At 41.4% G+C, this 16,301-nt stretch overlaps 1 protein-coding gene across 1 annotated transcript in view; it reads left to right on the top strand.

The window, feature by feature from the left end:
• The window catches only part of prkd3 (protein kinase D3), a 184,285-nt gene that overhangs the window by 159,500 nt on the left and 8,484 nt on the right, over positions 1-16,301 (top strand). Inside the window, exons 10-13 of the mRNA XM_007898482.2 lie at positions 3,989-4,265; positions 9,575-9,627; positions 12,047-12,119; positions 13,939-14,045. Of these exons, the coding sequence (XP_007896673.1) occupies positions 3,989-4,265; positions 9,575-9,627; positions 12,047-12,119; positions 13,939-14,045 (510 nt within the window). The remainder of the gene's footprint in view (positions 1-3,988; positions 4,266-9,574; positions 9,628-12,046; positions 12,120-13,938; positions 14,046-16,301) is intronic.

Raw genomic sequence — 16,301 nt, 5'->3', positions numbered from 1 at the left:
ATGCTGATACGTGCCTTTACCCTTTGTGTCAGCCTGACTCAGTGGTAGCACTCACCTCTGAGTCAGAAGGTTGTGGGTTCAAATCCCACATTGGGACTTGAGCTACATAGTCTAACTGACACTCAAATGCAGTGCTGGGGGGGGGGGGGGTGTTGCATTGTTGGAGGTGCTGTCCTTTGGATGAGATTAAGGTCCCATCTGCCTGTTCAGGTGGATGTTAAAGGTCCCACGTGACTGTTTAAAATGAGAAGGCGGTTTCTCCTGGTGTCCTGGCCATCAATCACCTAAATAAAATTGGTCATTTATTCTATGGTTGTTTGTGGGTTATTAGTGTATGCAATTGTACTACCACGTTTGCCTACAAATACACAGTCGCTTCATTTCACAGTAAATCCAGTAAAGTAGTTTGAGATTTCTTTTTGACGTAATAAAGCATTGGACCAAATGCAAGGATTATTTTTATTATTACATATACTTCTAGAATCCTGACATTTGACATAGTGCCTTTCACTTCGGGAGGATGTCTTGAAGCGCTTCACAGGATATACTCTGATGTGCAGTGACTGTTTTTTGTGGGTGAACACAGCAGCCAGTTTGCATACACCAATGTCCCACAAAAGGCCATAGAGTGAGGAACCAATTTTATTTGGGGCATTCTTGGCCAGGATACTGTGAGAATCTTTCTTCTTTTATTGACTAGTGCCATGAGTAGAACAAGAAAATCGCGGATCGCAATCTTTTGTTGTGGAAACTGCAACTTTTAACACACACCACAACTTTTAATCACTACAGTGAATACTCACTCCCATTGGACCATCCGTCTGCCCACACCCCCACGCTGGCTCCAGGCTACAACAACAACAAATTACATTTGTATAGTGCTCGATTACGGAAACTCCCTCCACATCGGCCTTCCCAACTCTTCCCTTCACAAGCTGCAGATCATCCAAAACTCTGCAGCTCATGTACTCTCAGGCACCAGGCTCCGTGAACCCATCACTCCCACCCTCGCCTGACTCCACTGGCTCCCCATCCCCCAGAGGATCGAGTTCAAGATCCTCGTCCTCACCTTGAAGACATCCATGGCCTTGCCCCCTCTTACCTCTCTGACCTGCTGACTCCCTGCCAACCTGCCTCTCCCTCTGTTCATCGGGCTCCGGTCTGCTCCATGTCTCCCGTCCCAACCCGCGCTTTCATCCTCTCTGCCCCCACACTCTGGAACTCCATCCCACGGTCCCTTCACCTCACTTCCTCCTTGCCTCCTTCAAGGCCAGTCTCAAGACCCTTCTCTTCGACCATGCCTTTGGTCTCCCTCTCACCTCTTTGCCTTCCCTCACCCCTACTCCACCTCTCCCCCATGCTCGGGCCCCGACACCTGACTGTTCAGCGCTTTTGGATGTCCTCCTGACTTGAAAGGCACTCTATAAATGTAATTTTGTTGTTGTTGTTGTAATGCCTTTCATGTCAGAAGGATGTCCCAAGGCACTGGACAGTCAGGGATCCGCTGTTGGTGTTTTCCTCCCTGTTATCAAGGCTGTCTGTAGCAGCTTGCATTGAGTCTTCCCTCCTTTCTTGTGATTCATTGTTTCCCTACCATGGCACAATTGAGATTAGGACCATATAAAGGGGTCTAATATGTCAGAAGATTGGTTAGGATGAAGAAAGCCCATCGGCCCATCTGATCTCACACCTCCGGAATACCCACCTACTGCCCTCAAGCTACTTTTTAATTAAGTCCAGTATCTTGACTTCAACCACTTTTCCTGGCAATCTATTCCAGTCGTTAATTACTCTCTGAGTAAAGAAAACCTTCCTGGTGACTGTCCTGAAATTGCCCTTCATAAATTTATGTCTTCTTGTTCTACTGTCATGGTGTATCGTAAAGTATTAATCTGAGTTTACTTTGTAATCCCATTTAAAATTTTATACACCTCTATTAGGTCCCTGAGTCATCTCTCAAGACTGACGAGCCCAAGTCTTTCTATTCGATGCTCATAGCCCATTCCTGTAACACTGGGAGTGATTCTCATTGCTATCCTTTGCATTGCCTTTAGAGTCAGGGCAGCCCCTTTGTCAGGAATGACCAGAAATTCAGTCTGACCTGAGCACTATACTGCTTGAGTATGGTGTCTGAGGATCTAACTGTAGTATAGCTCAGCATCCTGTTTACCTTGCTTACTGCTGCCTCACACTGTTTTGACATAGTGAGCAACAAGATCTCACCCCGAGATCTCTTTCAGCTTCCTCCTTTGTAAGTTCTATCCCATCCATGAAGTATTTGTGTCCTACTCTTGCATCCTAATATACTCGCGGATTGGCATGATGCACTTTTAAGTTATTTGTGCTGGGCGGTGTGCTCCCTTCGTGAAAAGTACTGTATAAATGTAAATGATATAATTAACAAGTCCAATTACTAATCAACACACATTAAAACCTTTATCCTACTATACAGTAGCTCCTATTACCCATTACAATTTGTTAAACTCCCAGGTTCTGTATTAGATTTTACTTGCTGTCTCTTAGCATCTTAAAAACTGGTATCTCACTCTACAGTTACGTCTTTATTTCTCTCTTCCTGCCCGAACGTCGGCATAAAGATCACAGTTCTGTAAGTGCTTAATGTGCTGGTATCTTATTGGTATTTACCTGACCTCGGCAGAAATAAATGTCAAAGGACCGATGACCAGAAATTAGTAACAGTGTGAGTATGTGTTTGTGAATTTTGAGACAGTCATATCTGCACATCAAACCCCAAACCAGTGTTGATATTATACTGTCTCATTCAGCCCCCGAGTCAATCCTCCAGATTTCTGCTGTGAAAAGTGTCAGAAGCACATGAAAACTATCGAATGCACTTTGTGATGTTATTAAACTCATTGTGGATAAATCTAAAGCTTCGCCTCACAGTCACGTCTAAGCCACCTATTTGGAGACTATGTATTTAAATATTCTAGAATTGTGATTCGGGGCCAAATGTCCACTTTAATCAGTGGAAATATCACAAACTGATTTTTTTAAAAGAGTGTAGGGATTAGTTCAATGCCAGTAGGGTCTAGTTTTAATATTTGCAAACTGGATTTATTCTGTTCATTGCATCATTTGCAGTGAAAATGACAACTGAAAATTTGTAAATCCAAATGCAAATCAAGAAGCAGACAAATAACACAAGCACCTTTGCTGCTCTAAGGATCTTTTTCTCTTGCCTTTGAACTGGGACTTGCACACTTTGGTAGTAAATTCTGTGATACACTATCACAAAGTGCATTATACAGTATGTATCATGCAAATGCTTAGACATTACGTTCTCCACAAAGGCCATTTTGTGTTCTAAGATCATTATTTCCATACATTCCCCTTTTAAACTCTTTGATGGCACTTTTACACACAAGTATTGGCAATATATGTGGTAGTATGAGAAAGTGATACAACAACTGCTGCATTGCTTTAAATTTGCATTCACCATTCTACTTTTGCTTTTATTTTGATATATTTCATGCGTGCTTTTACGAGTGACAAACGTTTTACATGGGAGTTTACCAAAGTTTACCTCTGTCTTTGCAGGGATTTCCCCTGTTAATTATTTATGGGGAGATGCAGGTTTCATATCAGCCTCTTCACAGTCAGCTAAAGTCTGTTGTCTGAGCTAATGTACAAAGTATCTGCCTGGTTGCTGTTTGTGAAAGGGTAAAAAGATTGCCTCTAATTATAGCTAAGTGCTTGTATCTTGGCGGCATCTGTCTCAGAGTTTAACCACCAGGCTTCATTGTAATTCGCAAACTGTGAGAGTGTTCAGGAAGTCAAAAAAATGATCAAACCTTATTGGCTAAACATGCTATGCAGATGCTCAAAGGTAAAGTGTAAGGCAGAATGCGTCTCTGGCCTTCATTTGTAGAGCATAGCTAGCGAGCATCAGGCAGGATTTGAAAGTCCATTCTTAAATGTCTAAAATCTTTTCTAAGACAAGTATTTGCTCTCTCGTCTCACTCAGGAAATCCCACTGTCAGAAATCCTGCAGTTGGATCCATCTCGGGATTTCACAAGTCTGGCTCAAGGCAGCAACCCACACTGTTTTGAGATCATTACTGACACCATGGTCTATTATGTTGGAGAGAATCTTGGAGGCAACTACCAGAATCCTGCCCTGGCTGCCTCGGGAGTAGGAATAGATGTTGCTCGGAGCTGGGAGAAGGCCATCCGCCAGGCTCTAATGCCTGTCACTCCACAAGCCAGTGTCTGTACCGTTGCAGGACAAGGAAAAGAACACAGTAAGTAATTTGTGTGCTGTTAACTCCTGCAAGGACACTTCAGACCAAATGCAGGCTTTCATAACACTGATAACTTCGCTGATTCTATCAACTTAAGTGAATAGATAAATTGATGGTTGATCTCCATATGGTCCATTGTCACATTTGACTGATATTGTTACTCTGCACTGACAGCAGATGTCGAGGGATATACATTATAAGCCAATTGGTCTAAAATTACAGTGAATTGATGTTTCAGTACAAATTGGAACGTTTGTTAAACAGGACTGCAGGTCGGCCAGGTTTGTTATCAGACTAGATCTGAATGTTGCTGTTATTTCCAAGTCTTTCAAAATACTATCCTTGCTTTAACTTCAAATTTAGATCAGAACTGTACTGTTAAACGGTAAGTATACCTTCTAAATTGTGGGATGCAAAAACCATGTTCTGTCCAATGATGCTGCTATTTTAATAGAATGATGATGTCAAGTTTAATAGAATGACATTCTTTGATCAGTTTTGTAAAGGAAGTTTTACGATGCTAGTTGTAGACATAATGGGATCAATAATATACCTGAGCATTGTGTCATCCAGATAATAGTTGCATTAACCTCTAAACTTTCAAACCTATAAAGATCCTTGCATTTGATATAACACCTTTCATGTTGGGAAGATGTCTCAAAGCACTTCACAGATATACTGTATGGTTTAGGGACTCCATTCTGTATTAGTTAGCTTTATAAATGATCAATGGCTTGCTGAGCCTGTGGGCTTTTCCTACTCTTTCCGTTCTATGTAGTATACAGTATGATCAAATGCAACTAATATTATTATTAATGAATGTTTTTGGACTTTTGTAATCTGGCAAAGTCCTTTTTGGGGAGAATAATTTAAGCTTCTTAAAAATTCAGTATCATTAGCTGGACACTGACTTTCTGCAAGCCAGAGTTTAGCTCAGACATGAATTGGTACATTTCAATTTGTTAAATAATAATAAACCTTGCATTTGATATAGTGCCTTATCACGTCTTCGAGACGTCTCAAAGTGCTTCACAGAATATACTGTAAAGTGAATTGGCTGTATATTTTGTGGGCAAAACGCGGCAGCCAATTGCGCACAGCAGTAACCCACAAACAATCATGGATTGAGTGACCAAATTATTATCTTTTTTTTTAAAGAATTATTACCCTGAAAAGCAATCCGCCAATCGACTAACAACCAGGTTTCTACTCTTTCCCTTCGTTTTCCCTGACCTAGGCACTGCGGTTGGATGTGAAGCTGATCTGAACATTTCAGTGCTTCCATTGTTGTTGTAATAGCAAGGCATTACAGTTGCGTGTCTCAAGATACCCATTTAACTCAATGTGAGTTAAGCTAGTGTCCCCTGAAGTGACACTGAAATTTCAAATCCTGAATTGCAAGCCAATATTAATTAAAGCCATTATACTGGTTCGGGAACATCACATTTTAGACCACACTCTGTATATTATTTGGAAGTGGACAGTGTATTCCTCAATAATGGAGGATGCAGCCAACAAAGGACTTGTATTAAAAGAGAGTTCCATCAAAGAAATTATGATTTCCTTGAATGTCTCTCAATGGGGGGAAGATAAATGGTTTCACTAAATGCAAATATATGTACTTCCAAATACTAAATCTATCTTAAATAGAGGTTTCATAGTTTTGTTTTTAAAAAAAGATTTGTCATTAAGTGCATTAATGGTCTAAAGGCTACAAATTAGACAGAAGCAAAATCAAATAAGCTGTAGATTGGATAGACATGGGGGCAGGACCAAAGGGAATTTTGGGAGGCTATGAATAGTGATGTACAACCAGACTCGTTAGCTAAAAGATTCAAGAAGCCAGTCAAAAGTTTAGAAGTTGGTGATATTCTGGTTTTAATTATTTTAAACGTTGAGAGCCACTGTGCGTTAGCAGACAGCATTTCATAGTAGGTTCTCAGAACATAGTACACAGGATTTGGATGTGTCAAAGATTTGCTGTTTGGGTTTAGAGGAAAGCGTCACTTGCAATTTTTTAAAACAAAAATTGGACAAAACTTCGGAATATTTCCCCCAGTTGGACAATTTGGATTCAGTGGCATCAAAATAAGTTACGTCATAGCTGAACAGTTAGACCATTTGCAACTATTTTGTGTCAGACCAGTTAGTAAGTTTCTCCATGTTTTGTACTTACCAACAGCAAGAAGGGCATGACCCACATGGTAACCATTTTTAATTCCATAAAGAGTGGGAGGAGCTGTTTCCGTATTTACCCACCATGGGACCTGACAGTGCGGAAACTAACTTCCTTGTTTGCCACAAAATCAGTCATTGCACTTGATGATATTACAATACAAAATTACATTTGTATAGTGCCTTTCACGTTGGGAGCCTTTACAATAATTACTGTAAAGCACTTTGAAACATTTTGATGTGATAGTGTTCTATACCATTTGAGTTGTTTATTTCTTCTTGATCTAATCGCTCAGGGTTTTGTGGGTGTAGAACCAGTGCTTCACTCCTTTAGGAAAAGTGGTCCCCTCAACTTGACATCTCTCAAAGGATCTGGCTAATCCTGAGAGTTGATCACTCTCAGTGTCCAGTCCCATTGCAGAACTCCGCACATTCAATTTAATCTTATCTGCGTTGTTATTACTGGCCAGGGTACCACTTCATACTGCTGACTCATATTGGCTTCAGGTTAAACTCAGTCTGAATCTGCCAGAAATCATCTCGATAGTTGAGACTGTCAGCAAGAGACAGCTCTGACTGTCTGGATTCACCAGGGAGGCTGAATCTTTAACTCTATATTGGCCACTTACAAGCCAATTTAGAGTTTCTGCCAGTGTAGCTCTGTAACTGATCGTGAGGCAGTCAGTGTAGGTTAACATCCTGGAATAACTTGTGTGACAAAGAGCCTTGTTTCTGCTCTGTGCCTTGCTTACCTCCAACAGCACTGGAATACTTCTAAGCAAAGAATGTTTCTTAACTTGTGTTGTCCACCCCCACAGATCCAAACTGATTATCAGTGAATACAGTTTGGATTAACAATTTGTTTCTATTTAAATTCTCATCTCAGCAATCAGCTGCATTCTGGTCTGCACAGCAATGCCCACTTGTAACATTTAATCTCACTGACTGTATCCACCCACACACACATTTCCCTCCCACCCACCACACACTCATACATACTCACACATTCCCTCACACGTACTCCCCCCCCCCCCCCACCCACACATACACGGCCCACCACACACACACATACTCTCTCACACACATAGATATGGAGTCCTGTAGCTCAGTGGTTAGAGCACTCACATCGCAAGCGAGACGCCTGGGTTTGATTCCTGGCAGGGCGAAATGTTGGGCAAGTTTCCTTACTGCACACGCCTGATAATAATAATCCCTCAAGAAAAAAACCCACAATAATAAATTGGTCACTCAGTCCACGATTGTTTGTGTGCAATTGGACTGCCGCATTTCGTCCACAAAATATACAGTCAATTCACTTTACAGTCTATTCTGTGAAACGCTTTGAGACATCTGGAAGACATGAAAAGCGCTATATGGAATGCAAGGTTTATTATTATTATTACTCTCTTGGCTCAGGTATTGAAGTACCTTGATCATTACAGAGTATCAACTTGACTCCAATCTTCTGGTTTGAAACCAATTTACCCCCAAAAAGTGAATTATCTTATAGTATTTTATCTTCGCTCTCTCCCCTTCCAAGGAAGATAGTCACTAATTCACTAAGATATCTGACAAATGCACGTTTGAGCCCTCACCAGGTTACAGCAGGTACCAGGCATTCCTAGTTGGCAGCATGAGGTACAGTAATACTCAACATAGAGTGCAGAGCATACATCACAATAACATCCCCTGTTACAACAACAACAACAACAACAACAACAACAACAACAAGATTCCATTTATAAAGCGCCTTTCACGTCAGGAGGACGTCCCAAGGCGCTGCACAGTTGGGTCAGGACCCGAGCAGGGGGGAAATGGTCAGGGTGAGGGGAGGGAAGGGAGGGAGCGAGGAGGGGGAAGAGAGTCGAGAGGGGAGCTGAAGGCTCGGTCAAAGAGAATTACAGACATTTGGAAGTGTCCCTCTTATTTCCGAGTTACAATATTTGCTGACATAGAATTCCATCCAGAGTCTGCTGCCTAATCATGGCAAAAAGGTATGCTTAATGTTAACAATCTTTAGAATTTTGCCATTGCATTCCTCTGAATAGCAGCTTTATAAAATTCTTAAAACCTTCATAAAATTCTCATTTTGTATACTGATGTATTTAGCATTTCCGACTTGTTTTGCACAGTTAACTGTAGACTTGTGAATTTCATGTGATTCGAGACACAGTTCATATGTCGATGTTGGTGAAGGATCTACTTTGGCCCTCAAAAGGTTAAAGGAGGAACTCAAAACTCATATTACAAATGTAATGCCCCCAAATGATCTTCAAGCATCAATTCATGATGACAGCTTGACATTGCTTTGGAGAGGTTGTTAGCAAACCATGTCAGAAGATAATACAGTATCTGCTGCTGGCTTAGATATGTAAACATTACAACATTGTTGAATTATTTTAAAATAATACACAAGTAGATTTCATAAAATTGATTTTGGTGACCAACCAAATTGAAGAACAGGGTTTATATGCAATTGTACTTTTAAACAAAAACTGAATCTTAAAGCACATCTTTTCTTTGTAACAAATGGCTTCTCAGGAGCTGTCTAAAACCAGTTTCTTAGTTTCTTCCTCCCCGAGAGTTATATTCTCTATCATTAGTGTGGATGTGCAATTCTTTTTCTCCCTTATCTCCCTTACCTGACCCCCCCCCCCCCCCCACCCACTTTTGTTCCTGAGAAAGAACCAATTAGGAGGAGCTGAGCAGCAACAGCTCCGAGCACAGCAGAAGAAAAAGCTTGACCTGTTATTGTACAACTGGTGCACTGATTGCCAACCTAACCTCCACCCCTTCAGGTTTGAATGTAAATGTATGCAAAGATGTCAAATCTCCAAATGCATGCAGTGTGACCTCTTTCCCTCAATAAAGGCAATGGTGCTGCCTTCTAGTGGCATGGTTAGAAATTTGTCAGTAAACTGTTACCTGCTCTGGAAATTGGTTCATGGTTCGAGGGAGAGACCCTAGGAACCAGGCAAGCCAAATAAGTTTAGTTAATAGCCTTTTTTGTGTACATTACAATTTGTAACACTGATACAGAGGAACTAATACTGCCAGCTCTAAAGTAATATTGCTAATTTTGTATCTTAAACGTAGCCTTGTTCATGGGCCTTTTTATCTGATTCTTTCCACAGATGACCTGTCTGTCAGCATTTCTGTATCTAACTGCCAGGTGCAGGAGAACGTGGTAAGTTTGACCATTTTATAAATACTGATACAGTATGCATTTTGCAGAAATTGTTTTAATTCTGTCGTATTTGGTACAGTGGTGTATCACTCTTGCCTCTGAGTCAGAAGATGGATTGAAACCTCACATCAGGGCTTGGAATCATCTAGTCTAAGCTGACACACCAATGAGGTGCTGGAGGGGTATTGCAATTTCAGAGGTACAGTCCTTCGGATGAAACATTAAACTGAGGTCCCATCTGCCTGTTCAGTTGGACGTTAAAGATGAAAAAGAGAAGGGAGTTTCTTCCAGTGTCTGGCCAACAAATCCCCCAAATTGGCTTCTACGTTTGTCCACAAAAAAAACACAGTCAATCTACTTTATCGTATATCCTGCTTTGAGACGTCTCAACGATATGATAAGATGCTATATCAAATGCAAGGATGATTATTAATATTATTTGCGCATTTGCAAGTGTTTGTGTGTGTGGGGGTGTGTGAGAGTGTGTGTATGTGTGGATGGGGTGTGTGTGTGAGAAATTGAGATAGCGGTTTGATGGAGGTCTCACAGTTTAACCAATGCTGATGAGTAATGTCACAGTCGTCTTCTTTGCTTTTTCTGTACTGGACTGACTGTGCACTCAGTCAACTCAATGGTATCCCACTTTGTCGTATCAGCCTGGCTCGGCTGGTATTGTTCTTGCCTCCAAGTCAGAAAATTGTCCACTGAAACCCCAAACTAGGCTTAGAGCCCATAGTCTAAATTGACAACTGCAGTGAAGTATAGGGGGAGTGCTGCATTGTTGAACATGCTGCCTTTCATTTAAGATGATAAACTGAGGTCCCGTTCACCTATTCAGATTAATGTTAAAGATCCCATGACACTGTACAAAAAGTGAACAAAGTTTCGCTCTATGTCATAGCCAGGAAACCCCCAGAATAATTGGTATTTCATCTCATGGCTGATTGTGTGTTTTGCTGTGCAAATGGCTGCCATATTTGTCTACATAAAAAGTTACTGCAATTGGCATGACTTATGAAATGCTTTGAGACCTTTCAATGCAATAAAGAAAAACTGGGTGAACCCATATAATTGTGTCAGCCTGGCTCAGTGGTAGCACTCTGGCCTCTGAGTCAGAAGATTGTGGGTTGAAGCTCCACGTCAGGACTTGGAATCACACAGTCAATGTTGTGCCAGGGGGGTATTGCATTGTTAGAGCTGCTGTCCTTCAGATGAGACATTAAACCGAAGACCTGTTGGCGTGTTCAGGTGGACAAGATCCCATGGCATTATTCGAAAAGAGAAGTGAGTTTCTCCCAGTGTCCTGGCCAACAATCCCACAAGTAAAATTGGTCAATCACTGTATGGCTGTTTGTGGGACATTGCTCTGCACAAATTGGCTGCCACATTTGCCCACAAATACACAATAACAACTTGCATTTTCTATCGTGACCCATCACGTAGGATAGAGTCTCAGAGCACTTTAAAGTGGCGGAGCTTGCCCTCGAGCTGGGATTGGGAGGTGCGGAAGAGGTGACCGTAAGCATGGTCAAAGGGGAAGGTCTTCAGGCATGATCTGAAAATGGGGAAGGAGGGGCAAGGCAGAGGGATTGAGGGAGAGGGTTCCAAAGTTTTGGGGTTTAGTAGCTGAAAGTACCTCCACTGATGATGGAGTGGAGGGCACTAGGGACAATCAGAAGGATGGAGGCTGTGGGTGGCGGAGTTAGGAGTAAGCAGGTTGGAGAGAGAGAGAGGGATTTGTAGATGAAGGGATATCCAGTCACTCCACTTCACAGTAAATTCTGTGAAGTGCTTTGGGATGTGCTCCTGACGTAAAAGATGCTAAACCAAATGCAAGGATTATTATTATTAATTTGGTATTTTGGACCTAAAATATTAGACACTATGTTATTATGGGTCTGTGCAGAACAAATAGACTAAGTCCCACTTATGATTTGTTAGGTTGCTGTTGACAGGAAACCAGGCATTCTGGGCCAGATGTGTACCGCACTTTTGGCAACCGTGGGTCACTGGAGACTTTCTGAGTAGACTTGCGGGCAAGCAAGGCACTTAAGAACTGGGTCACCCTCTTTTAACATACTAGTTCTTCCTCAGTAAATCTCTTCTACATGTTTCCATTGTGCTGATTTTTGTAAAGGGCTAATGTGATAGAGCCTTTTGGGAAATGACACCTGAGTTTTGTGTAAAACAGGATGGTAGTTAACTCTTGCTTCTAATCTTTGGAGGATTAGCGCTACTTGAATCATTATACTGGTACGATTGACTGTCGTTCCTGGGAACCTGCAATAGATGTGTCAGCAGGAACATGTGGTTGTGTGGGCTGTACAAGGACAGCAGAGAAACCTACAGATCTTCAGATGATCACATAAATTATTCAGCCGGTGCATTTGGTTTCAGTTTTGCCCTATTTTTGTTACAGGATATCAGCTCTGTCTACCAGATCTTTGCTGATGAGGTGCTAGGTTCAGGGCAGTTTGGAATAGTATATGGAGGTAAGTGACATCATTTTCCTGGCTGCAGCGGTAAAATAACTCTGCTTTCTTTTTTCACAGCATTTTTATCTCTTTTAGGTAAGAGCATTTCATGTTGCAAGGGTAGAATGAAATCTTAGCAAAAAAAACACTATTCTCAGGTACAGAGGAATTTGCAGGAAATTTGAAAAGTAAAGAGGCCTCTGCAATCCCAGATCTCTTCTGTATCTCAGACGAGATGAGACTGTTAGGGTATATCTGATCAGTTTCATTTAGATAAAAGCTTCAACAGAAAAATAACAAATGAAAATGCATCGAATTTGAGGTTTGCTTTACAACAACAACATTGCATCCCAAGGTGTTGGACAGTCAGTGTTTTGGACCCGAGCTGGGGTTCAGGATCGGGGCGGGTGGAGGGCAGAGGGGGAAGCAGGGTGACCGAAGGCACGGTCGAAGCGGTGGGTCTTGAGACATGTCTTGAAGGAGGCAAGGGAGCGGTGAGGCGGAGGGACTGCGGGATGGAATTCTAGAGGGTGGGGGCAGAGTGGCCGAAGGCCCGCCCGCCAATGGTGGGGCAGGCGAGGCGAGGGTTGTGAAGTGGACCGGAGCCCGCTGAACGGAGGGAGCGAGCAGAATGGTAGGGGGTTAGGAGGTTGCAGAGTAGGGGGAAGCAAGGCCTTGGAGGGCTTTGAAAGTGAGAGTTTTTAGTTTCTGGGATTTCTCATGATTTACCAGCTTTTTGACAGGGGAGGGCAGTAAGGCATATGTTTATGCCATTAGTTTTTCACACCTGATATTGAGCTGAGAATTCAAAAGAGGGATGGGAAGGAAAAGTGTAAAGGAAATGCAACATGGGGCATAGACGATTGACCCCAAAGAGGAAGGGAGTGAGAAATCTGCACATCTGGGTATAGAAGGCTAAAGAGTGGGCTGCCTGGATACCAACTCTAGTGTGGTGCGATGGAACTTTTTAATATACAGTATTAAACAAAAATGAAGGCAATAATGAGAAAATCTACTATTTATTTAATCAGTGCTTTTTAAGTTTTTATTTAAAAATAAATTGTATAATTGTCCCACTTTGTAGTACCAGAATGTGTACTAAGTTTCCAGGGAAACTTTGATCATCGATCTTTCAATAACACTTTTACATTGGGTGATGATGAGATGGTGCTAAATGCTTTAGATGCTATGACTGCATCTAGTATTTAGTAACAGCGAAGGTGTTTGAGAATCCATTCACTGGATAGCTACTCAAACAAAATAAAAAACACCATTGTCACTTGTCACAAAAGGTCACTAAACTTGATAAGCAGGACGAAAATTCAAGTGCTGTTGGGAGACTGAGTCGCAATGTATAAGATATTGAACCTTCCTCTTGATGAATACAAATGAAGTTTCAAAATAGATCTGTATTAGCACAGTGGGTGTACTAAAACAGGGTAGCTGTATCATAGGGGACAGGAGCTCCCCAAAGGGAGAAGAGAAAATCATGGTACGTGACCATATTGTTCCCCACTGTGCATCTTATTTAAGTCGTATGGGGAGTAGCCAGTGAACCCATCTTTATGGCTAGAGATCGGTGTTTGGCTTGCACAGACATTTCACGCTCTTTGGAAAATGGATAAAAAATTGGGGAAAACAAATAGTGTTTTGAAATGAATTGTAAACTGAATGAGATCTTTCCCTGTTCTGAAAGTGGTCTAGAAGTTGGTTTCTTTCAATGCTGCTAGAAATACTGCTACCTTGTACCTTGGTAATGCTTCATTTTCTACTTTAGGAGTGCGGGGTGGGGGAGGAAGAGAAGCGGAATGATTATAACTATATTGTGTGTATGTAGGAAAACACAGGAAGACTGGAAGGGATATGGCAATCAAAGTGATTGATAAGATGAGATTCCCTACAAAGCAAGAAAGCCAGCTTCGCAATGAGGTTGCAATTCTCCAGGTAGGAAAAAATCAATATTTTGCCGAGCTGCTTCAGAGGGGAGAGTGAATTCAACATTTTGTTACAGAGTTTGTTGTGAAATTTAAGGTAAGTCCTGAAGATGCCAGGGATTTGTTGAGTTCCATATTTATATTTTATTTAAATTTGATTGGACAATACAATACCACATGAGGGTTGGATGGGGAAGGTCCTTGGGCCCATTTGATTTCATACTTACATTTTGGATTTATCTGGGCTGAAATTTATTTGCATGAGTGATCCTCCAGGTGGATAATCTGGCTAACTTCCTTTGTATGATCGTAATAATAATAATCATTGTATTTGATATAGCGCCTTATTGCATCATCAATTTGTCTGCATTCTCTTCATGGGATATATTGTAAAGTGATGCAATTGTGTCCATTTTGTGGGTGAATGTGGCAGCCAATTTTTGCAAAGCAATGTCTCACAAACATCCAGGGACGATATTGGCTGCTTCTGAGTTTAGTTAATCCCTTTATCAGAGACTGCAAATAAAGCATTTTTATGTGTACTAGGAGTAGGAGAAATCTCAGCAATGACTCCTGAATCATCTCCTACTTAATACCCTGGAAAATTGTTATTTAGCACAGTGAATAAATACTCTGGCCTATTTTGTTCAGCAATTTCCCCTAAATGACCAGCATTTCACAAATCTCGCTGGGGTGTAGTTCAACTTAGGAACTATTGCGGGGATTTATGGTTTCATCCCCTTGAGTCCATCTAGATAGAAATATCTAGAGCATCCAAAAGTCCTCAAACTCACACAACATGTGTTGGATGTTGGAGAGCATATTTTTATTGTCCTCAATCATTTATTCCCCAAGAGTATGTTCACGATTTCATGTTAATCTCCTTTTCGGCTTTCTTTATGTCCCTTAGGATTTTAACTTCCTGATGATTTGCTTGCAGCTATATGGAAATCATTTTTTAGCGTACTGTTTTGCGTTGGCTGTTATGTCTCTTTCCAGCTCTCTCTTGGCTCCTCCAATCGCTTATTTTGGACAGCTTCTGTCCAATCTGGTACTCATTGCTCACCCCACTCTTCTCCTTGCAAGCAGATAAATCTTTATTTTTCTCCCCTTAATCTCTCTTTACAAGCCGATTTATTTCAGTACATTTTTGTTCAATTTGAATCTGTTACACTTAGGTATCTATGTCCTACATGCTTTGCCTCACGTTGTATGATGTTCATTGGTACTTGATTGATACAATCTTCAGTAGTGCTCCAAGTCTATTTCTGAGTTCAATCCTCATACCCTCGACATGTAAAGATTAACACTGTGATTTGGTTACGTGCCCATCCTACTCTTTCCTGGATCATTGGTTCTGTTCTTGCAACCCTGGGCCCTGAGTTTGAATCATGTGTAGACTGATGGGATGAAAATCTCTTCCTGCCAGCTCGAAAACTTAAAACCAAAATTCCACGGGCCAAATATCTCTGTGGTCCCACGTGTAGACTCCCTCTAGACTCCTTGCACGTTTAAGAACACTAATGAGGCTGGAAACTGTATGCATCACATGGGCTGCTCAGTGCGGCATTGGTAAATGTGCTTGGAGTCTAGCAGCAGTCTACACACGGGCCTGTGGAAATTGGTAATGCATACCGTAATATACTTAAATTCACTTAGAACTGGCCACTAAAAAGGGTATCTGTACACTGATCGGGCAAAAAAAAAGAGTGATCGCTGGTTTCGTTAGACAGGTGGTTGCTGAACAGAGGTAGTTTATTGTTGAAAATCAGTTGGGATTCTTCCAGGGTAGTTGTTGACAGTAGGTGGTTGCTGAATAGAGGTGGTTGTTTTAGCAAGTGTAGTAATGACTACAATGAGTAGCAGTATTACCAGTGCACTGTTAAGCTGTTGAGTCTATGTTGCAAGTATCGTGTTTTATATCGATTAGCATATTGTGCCTGAAACTAAGAAATGTTGGTCTGTATTAAGATCTTACAGATCTATTATATTTTTGCCCCATGTGTTAGTTTTTTCTGTATCACTGCAATTCCCTTCCAGGAAGATGGGCTGTAAGCTATTAATAGGCCTCTGCCGTGGTGGGCCGAGGAGGGGATTGTTGTAGAGTTGTAGAGTTTTACAGCCGTGCCAGTTCTCTGAAAGCACTATCCATTTAGACCCACTCTCTTACAATTTGCATGTTTTCTTTTACATTGCTCTTTTTCAAATGTGTTTCTACAACAATTCTCTTTTAAAAAAAATGCCTCTAGATTCATTTATTTTACAA

Source organism: Callorhinchus milii, unplaced genomic scaffold, assembly GCF_018977255.1.
Source record: "Callorhinchus milii isolate IMCB2004 unplaced genomic scaffold, IMCB_Cmil_1.0 Scaffold3, whole genome shotgun sequence".
NCBI classification, from domain to species: domain Eukaryota; kingdom Metazoa; phylum Chordata; class Chondrichthyes; order Chimaeriformes; family Callorhinchidae; genus Callorhinchus; species Callorhinchus milii.
The sequence above is the reverse complement of the archived record's forward strand: the minus strand, read 5'-3'. Positions and strand labels throughout refer to the sequence as shown.